General features: G+C 45.0%; 1 protein-coding gene across 1 annotated transcript in view; it reads left to right on the forward strand.

Moving 5' to 3' along the window:
* Positions 1-23,420, forward strand: part of LOC149369669 (uncharacterized) — a 36,681-nt gene that overhangs the window by 11,435 nt on the left and 1,826 nt on the right. The window contains exons 2-6 of the mRNA XM_089576010.1: positions 4,588-4,643; positions 6,915-6,982; positions 11,628-11,714; positions 13,921-14,013; positions 17,922-18,017. Coding sequence (XP_089432136.1) covers positions 4,598-4,643; positions 6,915-6,982; positions 11,628-11,714; positions 13,921-14,013; positions 17,922-18,017 — 390 coding nt within the window. The 5' untranslated portion in view covers positions 4,588-4,597. The remainder of the gene's footprint in view (positions 1-4,587; positions 4,644-6,914; positions 6,983-11,627; positions 11,715-13,920; positions 14,014-17,921; positions 18,018-23,420) is intronic.

A 23,420-nucleotide genomic window follows, 5' to 3' on the forward strand; every position in this document is an offset into this window, starting at 1 on the left:
AATATCTTGAAGCATAACACCATTGCTCGTTCAAGTCAAACATAATCGCGCGACTCCTGAAGGGCAGCGTACGGCGCATTCATTTCACTAGGAAAAAGTGTAAATGGGCTGTTTTTCCAAGCAGCCTTCAAAAGCTATCAGCGCCGCCAAGATGGCCATACGGTTTTTTACATTGACGAGCACTCTTATTTCAGGGTTGAATCGTGCTGCTCGATTTCTAAAGTTGCGTATTTCTGTTCAGCATCTTAGGAAAAGTGTGACACAGGTGGTTTGCTTTCTTGCGACCCCGTGCTTTCCTCAGCAAATTTCTCATTTTGTTTGCCTTCGATCGTTTTTATCCTCGGAGTGCGACAATGCACGTTCCCTCGCTGTATCAGACAAATCAAGTTTCTTTTGCATTCTTTTAAATATTTCTTCGCATTTTAATAGTCTACTTTCATCCTTTTTGTAGTTTTCAATTCATAAATTGCCTGATTATTGATTTTTTCTTCCTCTACACATCATTTCTCTCTTCCTCCATGTTGTCTCTTGCGCTTTTTAAGGCGAAAGCCTTTAATCGCTCATCATTCCGTCCGGCCGTCCGTCACACTATAGCAGTCAATCATACAGATAACGTCATCAGTGATGTAATACGTCGCAACCAGGAATTACTCAATTTATTTAGGCATAGCATAACGTAACCATTAATTAGTAATTAGTCATTAATTAGATGTAACAATATTAATTCTTAGTAATGACATTGACTGCCGATTAGTAATCAGTAATGAGTAATTACTATCAGCGGAAGGACTGGTATCCTCACCAGAGATGAATTAAGCATTATCCTCTCCAGAGATGAATTAAGCATAAATAATGAATTAGTGATTAGTCACGAATTGATAGTTAGTAAATAAATATGATTAGTAATTGCCAAGTAATTGGTAATTATTCATTAATTGGTAATCGAATTACCACACGGTGGCGCTTGCGTCGTTCCTTACTGAGCATACGCTTGGCGCCTTGGTGGCGCCTCGGTGGCGCCACTCGTTAACATTATTCAATAACAGCAGAAGTGGACAAAATGGCGCAAAAAGGCTTTCGCCTGGGGCACTTGATATCGTCAGAGTGCCCTCTGAAATTTTTTTATGCTTCCACCGGCAGGAGGTAGTCTTGTTCTTCGTCCTCAGTTAGTAAACTAGCGCCGTTCATGACGCCACCTACTGAATGGTAGAGTACCTTACACTCTATTCCATCACAAAATGTGCTCGCGTCCTATCACCGCTTTGATTGAGAGGATAACTAGATAAGAAGACCATGTAGTCTTCATTATGCGAAAAAGAATGCCAAAATACTGGTCTGATGTAAATTTGTTTTCGTCCCAAAGCGACCCAGGCATTGAGGAAGGCCGTAGTGAAGGACTCCGGAAGTTTCCACCACCTGGGGTTCTTTAGCGTGCACTGACATCGCACAGTACACGGGCCTCTAGAATTCCGCCTTCTTCGATATTCGACCGCGGCGGCCGGGATCGAAGCCGCGTCTTTCAGGTCAACTGCCGAGTGCTGAAGACGCTGTTGTATGAGCTTAGATAGTTCGACTAGCTGAGTGCAACTATATCGGATGTGTAAGAAAAAACTGGCACCTTAGTTCATCGATGAATTTGCTTTTGTACATCCTCATCTTCGGAGACGAGAGCGAAGACGCATGACAGGACGCTTACGCGCCAGGCTCTGTCGTTTTGACTATCGCGCTTTCTTTTCCTGCGTGCAATGCTTACCTATCAGCGGAAGGACTGGTATCCTCACCAGAGATGAATTAAGCACATTAGAGTTCATTTTATACTTTTGTCTTTCATTTTTGAAACCCACTCACTTAAACATATCGCACCGCCACTTTTACTAAGCGATGAATTGTGCTCACTACAAACCGTTCCCGCGAATAGTTGAGGATTACTCCCGAGAATACTCATCACGTGATAAACAAAGATGCATCGAACCACAATGCTACGTTGAGAACATTTGCACTGTTGCCACATGCCTGCTGCTGAGAATAAACACCGAATAAATAGAGCGTATGCGTGCACGAAACAGACGTACCCTGCTGGTGCACCGTCTGGTTTTCTCGCAACGGTGTGGCGGGCTCGTTGAGCAGCACCTGATTCAGCTCTCGCCAGTTGCCCAGGAACGCTTGGCGCAATTCGGAAACTAGTGTTACATAGTGCGCGCGGAGAGAAGGAAGCGAATAGGCATTGTCATGTCAAGAAGGTGTCGGCTAAATGTGACTGGGCTGACAAAGTGCTCTATGTAAGCTCGCCTGCTCAGTGACTACGCCGAACTAAGGCACAGAGCACGATCACCAACGTTGACTGTGCCCTTTGCGGCACGGCGGCTACAGCTAATTTGTGACATTTTCTTTGATCTATGAAATGAGGAGAACCGAAGACAAAGGGATCAAACAGCAAATATGCGTCGACACGAATGTGTAGACGCCCGGCCGCGTGACGCGCACAAACCCACCTACTCGCGGCACAAATTAAGTTCCTAGCCGTCGGTGCTTTTAGAGCGCAGCAGTTCATGACCAAGTCTTGGAGTTGAGCGGCGATCCTAGTTGAAGTCCCAAAGGTGAGCGGGAGAGAGGAGGACCGCCGAAACGCGATGCGGATTGGTTCCCATTGGACACGTGAAGGTCTGCAAGTGGCGTTGGAGGATTCTGATTTGAGCCAGTTTCTCCTTAGAGAGGCCTACTTGCCGCCGGCTATCAAAGGTAACCGGCCACATATGTCGACGAGCGGCGTCCCCATTCAGCTGCGCTGTGCATTCGTATTGCCAATAGTCGTAATCGTTAAGTTTTTCACTGGTCATTTCCTTGTTTTCGCCTCCTTGTTGCGTATTATAGTTATATGTTGCTCTTTCTTTATACACTGGACATGCGTGAATGCAATATTTGTTGTTAAAAGAGCGTGTAACAGAGTTTTTTACGATTTGCAGGCTTGTCCATTCAATGGAGCCGAGGAACCTAGCTTGCTTTTGCACTTTCTGTAATGGCTTAGGTGTATATTTCGTGTATTTAGGTGTATTTTGTTGACATGTTCAGAACATTCTTCGAGGTGATTTCGTTCGAATAGTTCCTGGCGTTACTATGTTCTTTTTGCTGCGTGGCGTTTTCACACCGCTTCGGATTCGTTTTCACATCGCTTCGGATGTCTTATTTAAAGACAATGATGTCTACAGAAAAAAAAATCAGTTGTAATTGCTACTGGTCATCTCATTTTTTATCTCTTATGGGTCTTTGTCAGCTTTCTTAAAAAGCCTTAAGAGTATGTTGTTACGAATCATCTATCTAGCCAACACAAAATGTTTCTCCTGAAGGCGACAACTGCTTCAAGACACGTCTTCGGCCTGGACAGCTGCGGTAGCTCCTACAATATGCAGCGCTTTTAATTGATTAGTGTTGTTGTTCCGGCTCGCAGAAAGATTTGGAAGAATCCCCAGCACTTCTGGCAGATGCGACGTGGTGGTTTCTTGAGTAGGAGGCTTACAAACAGAGACATTGCCACTAAACTATGTATTAGAACAAGCTAGTTGCCTCATAAGCAAACAACCATGCATCTATCTAGTGCAATCAAAGGTCATGTGGGTGAGGATGAGCGTCGATCGCGTCCGCGCTCAACTTAATGATTAGAGTGAACTTCCTACACAGTCGACTATAAAAACGCCAACTTTCTCGAACCACGTAGAAACTGTCGCGTGGGATAGCAGTTGTACCAGAGCACACTGTTTGCGTCTCGCTCAGCAACCAGAAAAAGATATGGCCGCGTAACAAGGCGTTAAATGCAGAAAACGAAAAAACCAACAGAACTAAACTTCAATCATACAACGTGGTTAGGGAAAGGATGTATAAATTTCTCCAGAGGACTTCCCCTGAAAGGTTTCCGCAAGGCAGCTTTTTTTTGTGGTGCGGGAGCTTTGTGGCTATCCTTCTGAGCTGTGCTTTGGTGCATGGTAATGAGTGATTACTCCTTTACTATCACTAAGTTTTGCACCAATACTCAAACTTTATCCCCATGTTATCTGTTTGGCTGTGTGAGTAGCTAAACAGAACTAATGTCTTTGATACTACTGCAACCCCAGCAGAACTTACCGTCGTACCACTCTGAGATTCACTGCTCTGTGCTCGGCATTCAATTATATGCGTGATGTCAAACAAATCGTGACGAGGATGTTAATTTTTCCTAGTGGGCACCGTAACTTTCGTATAGCGATGATGAGTTACGTGGTACAGCCTCGATTCTGTGGTGTTAAAACAAACAAACAAAAAAAGAAACAGCGCGAGGTTTCTTGGGTATCGATGTACCCAGGCTCCACACTATCAGTGCAATTGCAACGAAGTACAAGGTTTTGTGTTGAGTCGTGGTTTTTCGTTCTTCCTTATGGACAAAAGCAAGCGATTTTTCGCACCTCACATGCAAAAACGTTCGTTTTAGAATGATTCTGCAGGTGCTATTGCATGCCTAACACGGTAATTTGACAAAGCGAGAGAAATAAAAGAATACATTGTTTGCATGACGTATACACAATGAATAAAATTCAAATTTTTTTTCGTTTGTTGCAGAAGCGACAAAATGTTTCTGTCTTTTGTGGCGGCAGCATGCGTTTTCTTTAGCATGGGTAAGTAAATTTTGCTCGGTTTACTTGCTCCTTACTGCCCTGACTTGCATTTTATTCGATTGTGTCCCTAAGCTCGAAACACTCAGTATAATGATTCGATGTAGAACAAAGCTCCATGTGGGAACAATGTGTTTTCTGCTACTCGGGTGCATTTCTTTCCAAAGTGGGCAGCCACCAAAGTCTCTGTCGTTCTACAGTAGACCGATATGGGCAGCTCGTGTGTGACCGAGTTGGTCGTACAGCTTGGAGTACATGTACACAAAGAGGGCAGTTCACATGCCTCCTTTCCTGGTCTGACCTGGGAACTCGGAGTAAGATAGAAAGGAGAGATTCCGCTGAAAACTGTGGACGGATTTTGCGACACTGCAGAAAGCTTGACGGGACATCCGATAGACGGCGCTTGTATTTGGCTTCGGTGCTCGTAGAACGCTCCCACCGCGTCACTGCTCCGGCAGTTCTATGGTTGTTGGTGGCCTTTGTGTCGGACGCTTTCTCCCTTTTATTGTCGACGCAAGTGCATGCGCCGGGGTACGCGTCGCATTTGTCGTCTGCTTGGTGGTGTTGGAATTGCGCATCGCCTAAAGTAACGCTATTCTTTGAACTTTAGCTACTGAGCGCCGACCGTCGCACTTCCTCCTCGCCAGAACTTCTAATTGTCACCTTCCCACAAACTTGTGTGTGCTTTCCCGGACATCCTTAGAGCGCGTGGAGGGAACCGGTCTACGTCTCAAAGGAGATGCCCTGGACTCAGCGCGGCAAGCTCGGCTAGAACCAGCTACCAAGTGACAATGGGGATGGTGGTTTCGTGCCCAGGTTTTGGCGGTCGCAAGCCAGACAATGGGTCGGAGCGAGAGGTTCACAAACAAAACAAAGTTGTTTACACAGCAAGGAGACGATACAGAGGATTTTACGATCACTCGTACCAGCACCTATAGAGTGATCTATAATGCAAGGCAACTCGTGCTACTTTAACACTCGAGACAGACTACAGCACAAGAGAAATATTGCACCTCAAGTGCACTCACACGAGGGAGCGAAACAAACAAAACGCAATTTCTTCACCATGCACTGCGAAAGTCCGACGACCGGAGGATCAGACGGCGCCCTCGCGCTGGCGACGCAGCCTCGCTGGTCTGTGGCTGGGCGAGCGGTGTTGACCCGGGAGTCGTGTGGACGCGCTTTACGGCGGCGGCAAACAGCGTCCCGGAAGAGGGACTGCCACCCAGTGGAAGAACCATCCCCACCTATTTTTCAAAGCCATTCACCATCACCATCAGCAGCCTCACTAAGCACACTGCAGGTCAAAAGCCTCTCCTATGTCTCTCCAATTAACCCTGTCCTTCGCCATTTGCGGCCACCCTATCCCCGCAAACTTCTTAATCTCATCCGCCCACCTAAATTTCTGCCGCCTCCTGCCACGCTTGCCTTCCCTTGTAATCCACTCCTTCACGCTTAAGGACTAGCGGTTATCTTGCCTTCGCATAACATCCTCTGCCCCATCCCATTTCTTCCTCTCGGTTTAAACTAGGATGTCATTAACACGCGTTCTTCCCTCACCCACAATGGCCCCTTCCGGTGTCTTAACGTTGCACCTATCATTTTTCTTTCCATAGCACTCTGCGTTATCCTTAGCTTAAGCTGAACCCTTTTCGTTCGCCTCCACGTTTCTGCCCCGTAGTGAGTACCGGTAACATACAGCTGTTGTGTACGTTTCTCTTGAGGGATATTGGTAAACTGCCATTCATGATCTGAGAGAACCTGCCATATGCCCTTCAGCCTATTCTTATCATTTTAGTTGTTTTAATCTCATGATACGGATCAGCGGCCACTATCTGCCCTAAGTAGATGTATTCCCTTAGCACTTACAGCACGTCGCTATCAATTGTGAACTGCTGTTCCCTTCCGAGACTGTTGAACATTACTTTGGTTTTGTGCATGTTAATTTTAAGACGTACCGCTTTGATCTTCCTGTCTAACTTTATCTTTCGTGCTTTGCAGCTCACCTCGCGAGTTACTTAGCAAGACAACGTCATTAGCGAATCGTAGATTGCTTACCTGTTCTGCATTAACACTGATCCCCAACTGTTCCCACTCCAGGCCTCCAAGCACCTCTTGTAAACAGGCGGTGAATAGCATTGGCTAGATTGTGTCTCCCTGCCTGACACTTTTGCTTATTGGAATTTTATTGCTGTCTTTATGAAGGACTGTGGTAGCTGTGCAGTTGTTGCAGATATCTTGCAGTTTTATTAATATTATCTCTCGAAATTTCAGGTCTTGACATTTCGAGCTCAAGTGGGCTTACTGATGAGTGCAAAGATCCAAAAATGGGAGGCACTACCGTAAGTGTCCACCGGATAACCGGCCTCCTCAGATTGATAGGCGTAAGAGCAAAACTCAATGATGTGCTGAAACTAATATTAGCGTAGTTTAGGCGAGCTAACACAACATCCGCAAAGCAGCCGTTCCGCTTCAAACAAACTGAATGTGCGCGGAAAGTATTGAGCGCTGTTGGCTTCAAATATGTGACGGCACTTGAAAGAATATGACGATTCCTATGCGAAATTTACGTTACAGTATGTGTATGGAAGTTTACACCATGCTTATAAGTTTCTGCTGGTAACAAAGAGCGGTCAGTGAGCGGCTAGTCGGTTGAGTTTTTAAATTCTAAAAACTGCCCAAGGGACGAAAAACAGAAGGGAAGCGGGCAGGGCGAGCTGAAACTAGGAGCCAGTTTAATGAAGCAATGTCTCTTTAATTCACCCGCAACAGTGAGAATCCGAGCAATCTTTAATGACTGCCTAAAGCGCAAAAAATCAACACACCGAACAGAGAAATTTTACTTTTTTATGGTACAAATTCACCGAAGCCTCACTAACTAGCTATCTATAACCTATAGCTATCTATAGACGATCAGTTGACTACCTAATGATTGTGTTGCGGCATCATGAGGTTCCAGGACGACGCCGGATTTCGTTGCCCGACGGCCCCGCAGCCGCACCCAACATTTATAGATATACTTGTATATCTATAAACGTTGGCCGCACCTACGGCCGGAGCCGTGAACCTTCTATTTTTGACCGCTATTGTGCATGCCGCGGAACCTTTGCTTCCGCCTGTGTGTCGATGTCTTCGCCGCCCTTGTCTCTGTTTCTTCCCTTGTTTCGTTTTTTTTAAAGCCTTATTTTTAGAGAGTTGAATGCTATAAGAAGACGCTTATAAGCTCTATGCCAAGGGTGTCGAGACAGACGTATGCAAAGAACCATAAAAATATCTTTTTATTGAAGAGCCGCGATATAAAGGGGGCGTGGCAATTTTTTTTCTTTCAACAAAGCTTAAGTAACAGAGGATCCCACTCATACAGCAATTGCTCGCTGTGCCTCCGCATTGCGATGCTCAGTCGTGAAGATGCACCTTGAGTTTCGGCTGGAATATCTTGGTTGCAGTACGGAGCAGCTCTGTTACATGTTGTTCCGTAAGAGTCATGCGCTGTTTTCATTTCACCACCTTCATAGAACAGAAGTGGGCCTCACAGCAGTAGGTTGATCCAAACATTCACAGATTTTTCTGGCCTGCCTACTTGACATGGCGATACCTGGCTTGTGCCATTTGCCGCCAAGGTTCAGCTGGCTCCACAGATAGCATCATCATCTTCAGTCCTTCGTCTTCTTGGAGCTCCATTTCGTACACTCCTGTTAACATTACCGACAAAGCTTTCCGTGGTTGAAAAGCTGCTACTCAATGCATCGATCATAAAAGAATTGCTTACAAATTCAAAACATGGCTTCGGCTTGAAAATTTAAGTCATTTTCAAGTTCCTTAAGCTTAACGGTGTATTCACTAAGATTAGCTTCGCTCACATCAAATCCAGGATTAGTATCTAGTATGGTCTGCCGTGTTGGAAAGTGGTTCAGACCATAGAGTTTCTTACTATTACCTAGAGGGAAAGCTGGCGGCGCTCTCTTCAGCCACCATGGACGCCCAAAGCATCATGGGGCGGTGAGCTACTTGTTGCGGAACAGTCGTAGTTTTTCGGGAACATGGAGTGTTATTACTAAGATGTTTCATTCCAGAAACGCTGTCCGTGTGTGCGCAGACGACTTTCGCGCGAACGCAGTGTGCAAAAGCCATAGTAGTGAAAACGCGACGACACACGACGCCAATAAAATGTTTTACTCTTCCGAAATGTCATTAAAAAACCTCTTAAAGTATCTAAGCAACAACATTTTTTTTGAAAACATATTTACTTTTAAAATTGCGCTTGTTAATTACGCAATATTAGTTTTTTTAGTGTTCATCACTTGGCCAATAGGAAAGCTAGTCATCTCTTATTTTGGGCAAACTTTGCACTTAAATGCTTTTGTGCTCGTTTGTTGCAATCACTAGACAAGATATTGAATATTAGGACGTTTGTAGTTATCAAACAGCTTAATTTTTCTATTATTTTTTGGAAAAAAATTGCAGTTCCGCAACAAGCAGCTCACCGCCCCATGATGCTTTGAGCGCCCATGGTGGCTGAAGTGGTCTCGAGGGGCCGCCATGCAAACTCCCATAGACGGGCTGCCAGCTTTCCCTCTAGGTAATAGTAAGAAACTCTATGGTTCAGACGGTATATTCACACATTTTTTTTTTCGAAAACAGTTAACTTGTTTTTAAACGCGCTCATTATTTGGCTAAATTCCGATATAATTTTTCTTTGCCCTGGCAATGATATATTCAAAGTTTTAAGGTGCTGCACTACGTTGATGAGGTAGCCAAGATCGACTAACCAACCTGCGTCCACAAGTTTGGGACGTGACGTCTGTTTCTTTTCCAAAGAGATTTGAATAGCCTCCCAAAGATTCGCAAATCTTGTCACCACATCACCTGCGGACAGCCAACGTACCGCACAAAAGAAAGACCTCTTTGGGCGTTTATCAAGTTCCAATTCTTTCACGAAGGTTCGGAATTGTTGGTGTGTTTTTGTGCTTGATCGCGTTTAGCTGTCGACTAGAAGAACCGTCTTCATAAGACCGTCGCAGCTGAAGTGCTTCGCAACCAGGTGCTCACGATGGATAATGCATTTTATTACAAGAGAATTCGAAAATTTTAGTAAGCATCCATTCTTGCCGACAGTAACAGTTGCAACACCGGTTGCAACTGAGAAAAGTTTGTGCAGGAGAGCATCGAACCTTTCCAACCTTGTTAACAATACAAAATGAACTGATGGGCGCGTTGGTCAGACATGATTTGTAATGCAATAGCGCAATGGCATGAGGCCACTGGAGGAGAAGGGACGGGACACAGCGCTGACTAACAGCAGATAGTTCCTTCAGGAAGTCAAAGCTTGTAAAGGCGCTGCAGCACTGAAAAAAAAAACAGAGAAGCTTCAAGAACAACAACCGGAATCTCTCTGCGCATGCATATTTTGTATTTAATGTGGCAAATTTACCTATTTATAAAATCTAGCTTCTCCTAGATATAGAGATGGGGTGCTACACAAATCGGACCCACCTTCATAATCACAGATGCCTCAATGATTTCTCTTGTCAGCTGAACTTTATTTTTATCAACAATTCGGCTGTTTTCATACAGCGGCTGACAGGAACAATCGCGGCAGGGAATTCCGATGTGGCGGGCGGCATTTTTGATATTGTTTTGTGCTCCGTCAGCCTATCACAAAAACAATGTAAAAAATGCCGCCCGCCACATCCCAATTCACTGCCGTGATTGTTCCTGTCAGCCGCTGTATAAAAACAGCCGAATTATAGCTAAAAACACAAATCAGCTCACAAGAGAAATCATCCAGGCATCTGAGATTATGAAGCTGGGTCCGATTTGTGTAGCACCCCATCTCTTACTATTTCTAAGAGAAGCTAGATTTTATAAATAGGTAGATTTGCCACATTAAATACAAAATATGCACGCGCAGAGAGATTCTGCTTGCTGTTCTTGAAGATTTTCTTTTTTTTTCAGTGCTGGCGCGCCTATAGAAGCTTTGTCTTCCTGAAGGAATTATCTGTTGTCAGTCAGCGCTGTGTCCCGTCCCTTCCCTTTTTGTGACCTTGTGCCGTTGCACTGTTGAACTACAAATAAAGCTGCTAACAAGGCGAGGTTTATTTCAACATCGAGAGTGGTTTCGTTGAGGCAACTTTATCGAAAAGGTTTTCCATCATGCTGGCATCGCATGAAACATATAATGAAAGGCATGCCGCTTTGTGAAGCGCGTTGGAGGCAATGCTAGCGCTCTTTTTCGTCCATGCAGTTCGGCCTCACCTGTATAAAGTCTCAAAGTTCAATGCTATAAAGCAGTGACAAGTATTGGGTTTTAGAAAATCCAAAAAATGATGTGTATGTTACTTTTGACGAGCACCAAGCTTCTCATTACATGAGCATTAATGGTGTCCCAGTTGAAAGTTAACTTTTCAGTACTGTTACCAGCCTGCTAGTTATCGACATCAATGTGTTTAACGCGCACCACTGCTGAAGAAAGCGCTCGTCTAACTCAAAAGGCCTATTTGTAAAAATTTTCAACTGTCTTAGGTGAAACACCCTGCATCCATGTCGTTTGGTTATTGTTTACCGACCTTTTTTAAGCGCCCCCATAGTGGATTATACAACTGGGTGAGCGTTGTGCGCAAGACAAAGAGCAATTAACCGTACGATTGGTTCACTCGAAATTACGACGTAAACTTGGCAGCTTTTGAAGCAACATTTTATTACTGCATGGAGGAGCTGCAGCAGTGGTTTCGAGATTTCTAAATGGCATCAGGGTTCGAAATGTATGAGGTGATAAAAGTACCATTGAAAACTCTATGTACTGCCTTAATTGCATTGCGCTTTCTTCAGAAAGTACCGCTACGCTTTACAGCATAGCAAAAATGGAGTCAGCATGTGTTACACCACAAAATGGATGAACTACGCCTCTATATGATGCACTATTAATGCTAGCGATAGTCTATGCTCAGTTTGATCAACCCTCAATTCAGTCTCCAACGCACATTTCAGATCAGCATTCCAGGCTACACTGAAAACTGCACCTGCACGTTACGTAATGGCAGCTTAGGAAGATACCCCGACCGCACACCATGCTTCGTAAGTATCTTTCACATATAGACGCGTAGTTACGTAGTCTTTGTCAAAAGTATGCAGCCCAAGGGGTCTGTTTCTGAGCACTGCAGCGTGGCTCCTCTTCTATACTCAGGGACCCTAATCTCGCGAAGGCGGGATGAACTTAAGTCCTCATTCCTCCCAAGCTTAAGAATGACAGATGTGCTGAAGAGCCCCGCCACACGGCTCAGAAGCAGACCCCTTCGGCTGTATGATTTTGACAAAGTCTTTACGTATCCAACAAGGTAGGATCCTTCTCCGACCGCCAAACCAATGCGCCGCGTAGATGTAACATGAGTAGTTCTCTAATTCATATTCCGGTGCCGTCGCCATTTACTACATTTGTGCAAATTTCTGATGGGAGTCTGATTAACTGCCGAGGGCGGCTAGTTAACACATTACGAGGATAAAATATAGCGTTGCCAACTTGTCGCCGTACTTTTAAAATCTTGCGCTTTCCATACCGCCCACACAACAAGTGGAAACAGATTTTTATCATGGCTTTCAGTGGCATATTTTTCTGATTTTTCTGCCATACAGCACCTATTTCAGGGGACGGGAGCTGACGTACCCTTATCAGTGCGCGCGCGCGATTATCCATTTCACGAATCCAAGGAATGGCTTTTGGGTAAAACAAGAAGGTCGGAGTTGCGATCCAGAATTTGCATTTTCACAGGCTATAAAGTATCATGAGGAAAAGCATCTCATACGGTTCGTAATAAGGATCAGTAGCCGCAAGCTTATGTACACTATAGGCATTCAAAGTGAAGTCTTTCTTTAGCGTCGTCTTCAGGACACCCCATAACAAAATCGCGTCCGTGCAGTTAATAAAGCAGTCTTCACTGATTTCAGGTACATTGCGCAGACGAAAGTTAAAAGAAGGTAGAAAAATGTTTTTCCTATGGAGCCACCTGCTAAGGTAGCTTCGGTGTGTAATTTGTAGAGAAATGTTTCGGAGCGAGGAGCTATCGGCCTTTTGCGCGCTTCCAGTAACACATCGTGGCCCTTGACACACAACGATACAGTAACGGCGGAAGGAGCATCGTTAGAAAACCTTGTGCAGGCCATTACGCGCAACAGGATATGAGTACTGGTTAGAAAATCAAACTGCTCAAAACCGCGTATATGCACAAACTTCCTGCATAAGGCAAAGAGGGGTGCGCGGCAAAACTGGAAGAAACCACTAAGTTTTGAAAGAAGGTGAAGAATTTCGAAGAAAGCTCTAATAAGCGGGCGGGAACAATTGAGAAAAATGAAGAAACGGGCAACTAACTGTCTGACATAGAGGTGAATGAAGCCCAACCCTCGTGCACAAATAGGCCAGGAAGGGTTATTGAGTCAAGCGGGTTATAGTGGCACCTAGTGGATGCGTTACAGTATGTGAACTTAGTAATGTGTGTTTGGGATGTGTGCTGATGTTAAATTAATAGAAAACAATAAGAAATATAAACTGTGTCAAAAATTGGATGGGATGAAAAGGCGGTGTTAGGGTGCTTCACTGTACTGATGCAAATGGTGTATTCGTTTGGTTTATTGGGGTTTAACGTCCCAAAGCGACTCAGGCTATGAGGGACGCCGTAGTGAAAGGCTCCGGAAGTTTCGTCCACCTGGGGTTCTTTAACGTGCACTGACATCGCACAGTACACGAGCCTCTAGAATTTTGCCTCCATCGAAATTCGGCCGCCGCATCCGGGATCGAACCCGCGTCTTTCGGGTCACAGCCGAGCGCCGTAACCACTAAGCCACCACGGCGGGGCGCAAATGGTGTATATGTATATGAGTATGCAACCGCGCAGTGTGTCTTCCAGCGTAAACTAGATAGTGATTGGTGATTTTTAATTGTTAATTGGGATTGTTGATTGGTAATTGGAAATGTGGTCGGTAATTTTGATTTTAATTAATGACCGGGTATGAAATGAAGAAAGGAATGAAAACAGAAAAGAGGAGGGGAAGGCAGTATCGCTCTACTCTTAAGGCGAAGGTTAAGCGTCCTCCTCAGCTTTTTATTCAGCATGATGTGCAAATCGTAAATCACTGCAACGACATATATCTGTATGAGCGCTTTCGTCATGACGCAAATGGTCGTGGAGATTATGTATGTTGTTCAGGAAACTAACCATAGAACTCTTGCTAAATACAAACTTTGATCAGGTCTACAATATTTTCCATTTTCTGTTCGGCTCGGCTAAAGGATGGCAAAGGTCACATAGGGAACTGCTCTAAGGGTACCTGCAATGTGGCTAAAAGTACATATGGATGCGCAGGCAAAGACGGCTCAGAACGGGTGAGTACAGCTGGTAATACCTATCGTTTTTTTCTTTTTGTGATGCACGTATTTATATACCTAACTATAACCTGTCCTGATGTTGAAGAACTTTCATGAAGAATACATGATCAATTTCGGGTTTTAGCGACTCTGGGGCTGAAATCCTAAGGATGATCAAGGGCGTAGACAAGGAAAGCAGAACCAGGGGCCCAAAATGATATGCAGAAATCTAAACTATTCTTCTGCAGTCTTCTTGCTTGTTGGGTGGGGGGGGGGGGGGGTGTAGTATAACGTTCCAAATCGACTCAGGTGTGACGTACACCGTCACTTGGGGTGCTTTAACGGGCACTGACATCGCACAGCTTCGTGTGTCTAGAACATTTCGCCTCCATAGAAATGCCACCGCCTGGTCTGGGTCGCACCCACCTTTTTGGGTTCAGCAGCTGAACATATAGGAACTGAGCCACCGCGTTCGTTCAGGCAGGTAGCGACCGTAGATACAGACAACAAGAGTAAAGTAACTACCATAGCTTATATAATAAAATTTGTGCACACTGCATTTCGTAGGCACTATCACGTAACCGACTGCAGCTTACTAATGCCCCGAAGGAGGAGAGTACATAACAACAGTGAAAGGAAAACAGTAGCGCCGAAAAAACACTCACACAGCTGAAGATCGACGCAAGACAAGCGCTTGTCCTACGTCCTTCTTCAGCTGTGTGTGTTTTTTCGGTGCTACTGTTTTCCTTTCTCGAGTACAATGAACCCTCTAGCCAAAATAGAAGTTCTTTTAAACATAACAACAGTGTACTGCCGGTACTAACCTTCGAGGCTTATATGTGCAGGCTGACGAAAATTGAGCCTAAGTTGGGAACAGCGGAGGTAGGTATGAAAAGAAAAATGACCCATGTGATTTTAAAAAATAGTAAAAGAGCAAATGGGCCAAAAAATATATGCGAGTTAGTGATATCCTAGTGAAAATCAGCAAGAAATGGGCATGTGCACTTTATGTAACTCGAATTCAATGTACCCGATGGTCCTTCAAGGCAAAGGAGTGGAATTCAACACAGCGTAAGTTTAGCTGGGGATGACTCAGGGTTGGAGGGCGAGAGAAGTTCAGAGACGTTTCTGGGATAAGGTTGCCGCAGTTGGTAAAATAATAAGAGATATGCGACACACCTTCCTCCATGCAACCGAGGATGATTATGATGATGATGATGAAACGCACTTGTCAATTCGGGCATAATACCAGTTGTGATGTTCTTGGCATGCAATAAAGCCGTTACACAGCGGTAACTTCGAAAAATGCAAAGTTCAGGGACATTAATCGATAAACAAATTTAGAATGATGCTTGGAATTGTAATTGCCACGCTTTGCAATCACACATTATTTAATGGGAATTGTAATTGCCACGCTTTGCAATCACACATTATTTAATGGGGCTACCAACTTTTTTCCTGAACTTTAGCATGAAGGAATTCTCCATCTTTTGCCGTTCCACAATCAAACAGCTTCTTATCGTTTGAAAATAGGGTTAAGTAGAACCTGTAAAATGCTCTTCGTAGACGTTGTTTTTTTATAACTGACATTTTTACTCATGTTGCTATTTATGTGTCGACTGCACTTTCATTATTTTTTTCTATAAACACTTTCTGTGTGCAGTAACAAAGCGGTGGAACGTTTTCTGCCCTCTCTTTGTATCTACCGTTGCCAGTCTGCAGTGTTCGAAATAAAAATAAAAGTGGCATGAGATCATTAGCCTTTTCCCCTAACCAGCGGGGCCGACGACGGCGCAGCAGGCCGCAATGAAAATTGAAAATTCTCGGATTCCCGGAACGGCCAAAAAAAAATTGATATCAGTATTGGGTTCGGCCTGGAGGAAGACATGGCCGGGATGGGAAATGGGGGGACAAAGGATTAGAAACTTTTTGCCATCTCTGGTCACGCAGCTCTGGTACGCATGCAGAAGGAAAAATATTGCTGCCCCTTCTTGTCCCCGTTGGAAAGTGGGTAACCTGTGAGGTGCTTTTTGTGTGCGAGTGACAAACATGAATAAATGTCCTGCAAGAAAGGAATTGCCTCGGTCCTTGCCTTAACAAATTATAAAATGCCTTGAAACCCTCAATCCTGGGATAGATAAAATTTTTGTATATTCAGTGTGTGAATGTGGGGTGTGTCCTTTCCCCGGGTGCATCCAACAACCCCCTTCCCGCCGCCGTTATCTCAGACGCTACGGATATCGCAAATCTAAAATGCGATAGCAGTGCACCGGGCGAGGGAGAGCAGGTCCCTAGAGAAACACCTGAGGAAAGGTTCGAGTCTAAAGTCGGGCACATGGTAGCAATTTATTGTTCGTTTCCTATTCAATCGTACATACGCTTTTCGTCCAATGCCGTCACTACAACATAAAATGCGTAAACAGATTAGCAGAATGCACATGGTGCTCTCTGATGAGCTGTCTCCTGTACACGGGTGTTAAATTAGTCCATTCAATTGTGAACGAAAGTGACTGACTGGCAATAAGAAGCCCGTTTCCAATAAAAAAACACTGTGTCGTAGTACGCTACGAGGCATAATTAGGGTCCTCCTTGGAATACCAAAGTGGACACAGGGGGAATGTAATTTGCTCCTTGAGGCTAACACTGTATGGCGAACATGTATCTGGTATCAGACAGGGCGGTATGCGTGCGATTTTGGCCAATTTGTTAGTAATTTGTTTTTTGAGCAAATGAATTCTGCATAGGGCTTGAACACGCAAAGTTTAATGATCAACGAGTCATCCCTGAATTGCCGTGGCTTCGAAAGCAACAAAACCTGGAGAAATGGTAGCGGAAGAGCAGCGCGGGTTGGCTTTAAAATCAAAATAACTTTTTGTATGCCCTAATCATTTAGGCTTCAAAAGAATTTCGCTTCATGAATAAAAAGGGGCATTTCAAGCGCGAAATCGATCCATGCTGCAGAGACTGATTCCCAAATGTATTCCTGCCTTAGAAACGTCCTGCATATTTAAGGAATTTTCAACCTCCCCATTTACTGAGGGAAGCTGCTCACGGACGCTTTAGTTTCACTCTTCCCAGTGAGGTTCTTAGTAGCAATAAAGTAAGAGACAGTAAGTTTTCTGAGCTAGGTATATCGAGTTATCGTTCACAGATAAGGTACTTGCTTTCTTAGTTAATCATACGCAGTCAGTGGCTAGATGAGAGAAAATGGCCATCTATTGTGTGTTAATGTTGAATTTCTTACTGTACAGAAAGTTAACGGTGAACATATAAAAACATTTTTCTCGTCGGGTCGGTCTGGCAAAATATCAGCGCGCATGCAGATAGTAATGCAAATAAGAAATGAAATTCGAACCACATAAGTACTTCTGAAATAAAAATAAAATAACTCTTGAAATTGAATTGTCATAAAGCGAATAGGAGTGACAGCTAGGCTGGTGCCAGTCGGGGCATTTAGTAACTTTGGGTAAGCCTGTAAGACGTCTGTTCTATTATGGTGCTGCACTCGCATTAGCAGGTAAGATTTTGAGATTAGTTCTTGCTGAGAGCGTTGGTGGTGGGTTCAGTATTCAGTGAGGCAATCTGGAGTGTGGGTGTAGAAGTGGGGATTAGGCAGGTGCGGGGCGGACAGTACAGGCGCACGATGGACTGTTGCTCATCCATCCATATGAGTCATGCGTCCGGCGCTTTCAGGCAGAAATACGATTTTAATCAAAATAATGACCAATGGCTCAACATGCTAATGAACTGATGCGATCGTCGCTGAAGGAAAAGGAGTGAACAAAACTGATGATTACTATACTTACCCAACGTTTCAGAACTCCGTACTTCATTGTGCGCAGTGTAGCATGCTTTTCTAGTCGCTCTTTCACACTGGGCCCTCCGTGGATTATATATTCTGCCCCGCCTTATCCTGCTGGTTTCAGGGCAGCAAAGTAAATAATGTCTCCTGTACATTCGAATGTAAGAACAAGGACAATGAAACAGAATGGGCGTACTCCCCCGATGGAACACCTTGCGTGGTAAGGAAACTTTCATATCTGCTCGACATCAAGGTGCATGCTTTGCTTAAGCAGCAACGGGCTCTCACATACGCTACACCTATGAAGAAATGTAGTAATGATATGTTCTAATGCCGTAACAATTTTATTAACGTTGGCATTGTTCACTAATATGTGCTTTACAGTATTTCTTAATCCCTGTTACTACACCCCTGCATGCAATATTGCTACATTTATTTCGATAGAAATGCAGATATTTCACTATTAAAGTTTGAAGCGTTATACGATAAATATCTGTGAAATATCGATGGTGAAACGTGCAAGATGGACTTTTTTTATTATAACCTTGCAAGCTAAGAAGTGAAACGCTCCATTCGGCAGTGTTAAGTGGTCTAATGGCAATTGCAAAGCCAGCTACTGCCATTTTGAACTTCACCCATCTAGCCCAACTTGCCATCCTACTCCAGCTGCTGCGACTTTACTACCCATGATGGCATTCGCTGTCATTTTTAGCGACCGTAGCCTGCGTATCTTTTATATTATTGACTACTCTCAGGCGACCCAAATGTACTGGGTCCGATTCCAAGACTTCCAAACTTCCAACTAAAATATTCAGGTAATGTGGGGTGGCACGAACATGAAGGGGAACCACAACAGCCCCGATAAAGGGAAATGTGGCGAATAAACATCGCCAATCAGCTGTAGCGTTTTGCGCTACATGCTTCTGGAAGAGAAACATTCTCTGCACACCAGGTATTTCAGCGCACGCCTTCAATATACGCTTTTTGAGAAACGTAGAAAAGGATAAGGGAGTAAGCTTTCAGCTGCGGCGTACGCCAGTAATTGTAAAAACGTACTAACTAGATAACGATTAGGATAAAATTTACCTACTAACTGTTAATTAACAAATTTTGCCTATTATTGCCAATGACCAGTTTGTAACGGCGCCGTATCAGTTTCTAAAGCTTGGTTTGGTTTATTGGGGTTTAACGTCCCGAAGCAACTCAGGCTATGAGGGACGCCGTAGTGAAGGGCTCCGGAAATTTCGACCACCTGGTGTTCTTTAACGTGCACTGACATCAGCGAAGGAAAGTTTTTTTTCCCTGCAGCACGAGAAACTCTCGTGTTTTTTTCCGCACCAAACAAACTCGGCGCGTGAGGAGTGGCGGAAGTACAGCGCAAACGCTACGTCTACTGGTTACGTGCTGCAATGACTGCAGCGGCCAACTCGAAATTTATGCGCTATTTTCCTTGACTAGTAAGCCTCGACGCTGAGCTGACTACAGCCCGCGTTATCTTTTGCCTCTTCGGTCGACTCAAGGTAGTGGTAGGGTTTTAAGGTAGTTTCGTTACCAAAATATCTTTAGACAGTCCATAGACTGTCTATAGACTTTAGCCTATGTAGTCTCTAGACTTTATAAAGACAAATCCTATAGACTAGTCTATAGGCAGTCTACATATTTATGGCCATACATCTTCAGTAGACTTTTGTGTATAGACAGTCCATAAAGAAATGTCGACGGAAACTATAATAGACAAAAGTCTACAGACTTATGGCCATACACTTCCTATAGATTTTCGTCTATGGACAGTCTATAGACAAAACGTCTACTGAAAGTAATACAAAGGCCTATAGGCAGTCTATAGACGACCTATAGACTTATGGCCATCCACTTCCTGTAGATTTCTGTCTACGGATAGTCTACAAACACATATGTATTGAAAGTAATAGACAGGCCTCATATCCTCTGCCCCCCTCCTGTTAATCGCATCCTCTGCTTATGCTCACCTTTGGCAGTGCAGGCTCCGGTTGCAAGAATAATGGTCGCCGCGCAGATTGATATTTCAATCCTTGAACAATTGGCCCTCATCAGTTCAAAGCACTCAGTGGGGAAACTCAGGGTGTTCGTCTTATTGAATCAGACACCATTTGCAAAAGTCTAGCCGTTTCTGAAAGTCATTTCGTCTCAGCTCCTGGAGAAAAAAACATAGGATATGAGTGGAAGCTGTATCTCGAAAGTGACGCCCAAGCGGAAGCCCAGCTCGCTACACATGCGACGGAAATATCGCTGACGTTTGCCTCTGGCGCGACAGAGACGTCCGCCAGGCACGCGACGGCCAGGATGCTGGGCAGCATGCATTCTCGATGCCAGCTCTGTCGCCTATTTGTGCACTCGCATAACCAATCACAGTATCCGTCTTTTCGACAACGGAGTATTGTAGTTCCTCTGGCGTGTTTATTCTCACAATATTCACACTGCGACGTTGACGTTTTGGTCTTTACATGGGTGAGGTGACACTTCCGCGCATGTAATTTGAAACCCTGACACTGCAGTAGCCATGTCTCCCGCGCACCACCAGAACAAGCACCTCAAAAGCAAACGTTAATGCAAACGTTAATGAAACTGACACTACAAACCACAAGAACTGCACAATAGCCTAACTGCCGCGCAAGCTCTTGCTTCGCAGACGAAACTTTCGATTGTGTGATGCACTTCTTAACACCCAGCGATTACACACAAACAGTAACTAAATCTGGTTGACTAAATCAACTGATGATGATGCCTCACATCTAGCCCGTCTGAAAGAAACATCGAAAGTTTCGGAGACAGAGAAGAAGAAAGAAAACCGCGGTTTTCGCTTATCAAGACCCTCAGAATCCACGGCTGCGTTGTTGACAACGGCTAGCTGTTACTTGCGCCGAGCGACGATACAAAGAATAACGCCGACCGCGGTATCAGCAGAGCGTCGAGGCTATTAGTCGGGGAAATTGGCACGTAGGTTGCGAGTTGGCCGGCGCACGCATTCCAACACGTCACCAGCGGACGTTGAGTGTGCATTACACTTCCGGCGCTGCTCACGCGCTGAGTTTCGGTTTTGTACGGAAAAAAAAGGAACAAGATTTTTCTCTCGCTGGAGGACAATAGAAGTTAATCATTTATTCGCTTTAGAGACTGGAACGGGACCGTCTTCTCCGTGGCTACAAACTCGTCACTGGCAATAACGGCCGAACTTCTTTAATTAAGATTTAATTAATGAATTTTAGTTATTTATGTATACCTGTATAGCTTTCCTTTTTAGCAGTATGGCTGCGCTTAGGTGGATGTCAATGAGCAATTACTCCCTTATTACAGATCTGCTCCACCTTGGAGGATTCCCTTAAAAATGCGATCAACACTTTTCCCATTTCGAGTTATTGATCAATTCTCTCTCGCCCTACCATAAGCTTGCCGTCCCGGTTAGCTTGCATGGTGTTGTACAGAAAGGATATATATAAACATGTGTGTGTGTGTGTATACACACGCAGAAAACCATGTGAGTAAATACCATAAAAGAAAAAAAAAACTCCTGGTTAGCTTAGTTGGTAGAGCGATTGCTCCAGTGATGCGTTGGTGCCGGGTTCGAATCCAGGAGAAGGACAAATTTTTCTTTAACTTCAAAGTTTCTGAGAAAGCTGTATATGTTTCCTATGTAGCCGTATGGCAGCGCTCGGTTGGACGTCAATGAATAATTACTCCTTTATTACGAATCGTGAGACGGGGTCAATTTGCTAATGGCTAGAAGATAAAATATGGCCGGAACCACATTTTTTCACTTATATTGAGTCGCATGTAGCTTAAAAGGCGGCAATTTCACATCCTGATAATGGCAGGGCAGAATTTAAAGCACTAGCTTGAGCTTGCCTGGCCGCTGCATCTGCTTCACTGTTCCCTCGAATAACGCAATGTCCGGTATTCATTGAAACACTACTAAATGCTGCATCTTTGATAGCTTGGGCAATTCTTTAAGCGTTTTCTTGTAGGGCACATGCTGCCCACATAGTTATTTCAGGGGACTTAAGGGCTCTACACGAAAAAAAAAAAGCATAAGGTGCATGCTTCCGGCTTTCGTACTCAGTGAAATTGAGCAAAATGATCAGATCATGAGCAGTAATAACTGTGCCCCCTTAGCACAAGCACGGTGCTACCTGAGGGTCTCCAAGTTCGAAACACACACAAGGGCTGTCCCAGCAACGACCAACATCGCTATGGTAACGTGGGCAGCCTGCATAAGGAGCAACATGGGCTCAGTGTGGGCAACCTACTTTGCCAATATTTTTTTCAGTACTTAAAAATAAGATTTCAAAGGGTTGCGTCGAGCAGGCTGACGTTTAAAAAATTGTGCATGATATTATTCCCTGAGGGTGCTACGGACCACATGGTGCTAGGAATTCCCCCAAAGTACCAAAATCAGTTCCTTCTAGGGAACGTGGTGGCAAGCCTGCATGATTGGGCTTGCCCTTTTAGAACCCGGGTGAGTCTCATGTTAGTATTGGAGGGTCTGTCGGAGAGGAAAAGCTAACCTACAACCTCAGCGGCTTCCCACATCTCTCCAAAGTAGGACGATGGGAGGTTTCTTCTTTTTGTTTTGTTGCGTAAGCAATATTACGACAGGTTTCAGCCCTTCGTGTCAGGGCGGCCGCGAGGAACGTTTGACCTTGAATGGCGGCGCGAGGCGCGGCTCACTACAGCGGTAGCCGCGCCGCTGCCGAGTGGAGGCGCTGCCCTCGCCGCTCTCTCGCCAGCTGCGGACTGTGGAGAGGAGGCTGGAGAACGGGGGGGGGGATGGGGCATGGGGTATAAAACGTGTTCGCTCGCTTTGCGCGCTATAGGATCTGATCTCGCTTCGGCGAGCGCGGCTTCGGCCGCTTATCTGATTTTTTGAGCAGCGTCCGCCCCGGCGGACGCCGTTGTTGCTGCGACGCGCGTCTTTTCTTGCCTTTTTCTCTTTCCTCTGATATCTTACCTCTCCTCTATCTGCACGTTGGCAGCGGTGGTGGCTTGGCTAGAGCCAGTAGCAGGCCCGTGCAATTTCCTTTTCATCCTTCTCTCAGTCACAGCAACAGCAGCAGCAGCAGCAGCTATTTTTTAATGGTGTATGTATTCTCGCTTCGTCGAGCGCGGCCTCGGCCGCTTATCTGTTTTTTTCAGCAGCGTCCGCCGGATGTGCCTGCGACGCGCGTCTTTTCTTCTTTTTTCTCTTTCCTCTGATCCTTCGCTCAGTCACAACAACAACAACGCGCTGAGACGATTCGGTTTGCAGCCTTCGGGCTGCGGCCGTGTATCTGTTTTTTCAGCCAGCGTCCGTTCCGATGGACGCGGTTGTTGCACGCGCGTCTTTACTCTCTCTCTTTTATTCTGTCCTCTTATCTTTCAACTCTCCTCTATCTGCACGTGGCAGCGGTGGTGGCTCGGCTTGAGCCAGTTGGCAGGCCCGTGCACTTTTCCTTTTCATCCTCCTCTCAGTCGCAACCACAACCTTGCCGCGCTGTAGAGGTCGGCAGCCTTCGGGCTACGGCCGTGTATTTGTTTTTTCAGCCAACGTCCGCTCCGGCGGACGCGGTTGTTGCGACGCGCGTCTTTACTCTCTCTTTCCTCTTATCTT

This window comes from Amblyomma mixtum, chromosome 1, assembly GCF_055824585.1.
Source record: "Amblyomma mixtum isolate Tamu chromosome 1, ASM5582458v1, whole genome shotgun sequence".
In the NCBI taxonomy this organism is placed as follows: Eukaryota; Metazoa; Arthropoda; class Arachnida; order Ixodida; family Ixodidae; genus Amblyomma; species Amblyomma mixtum.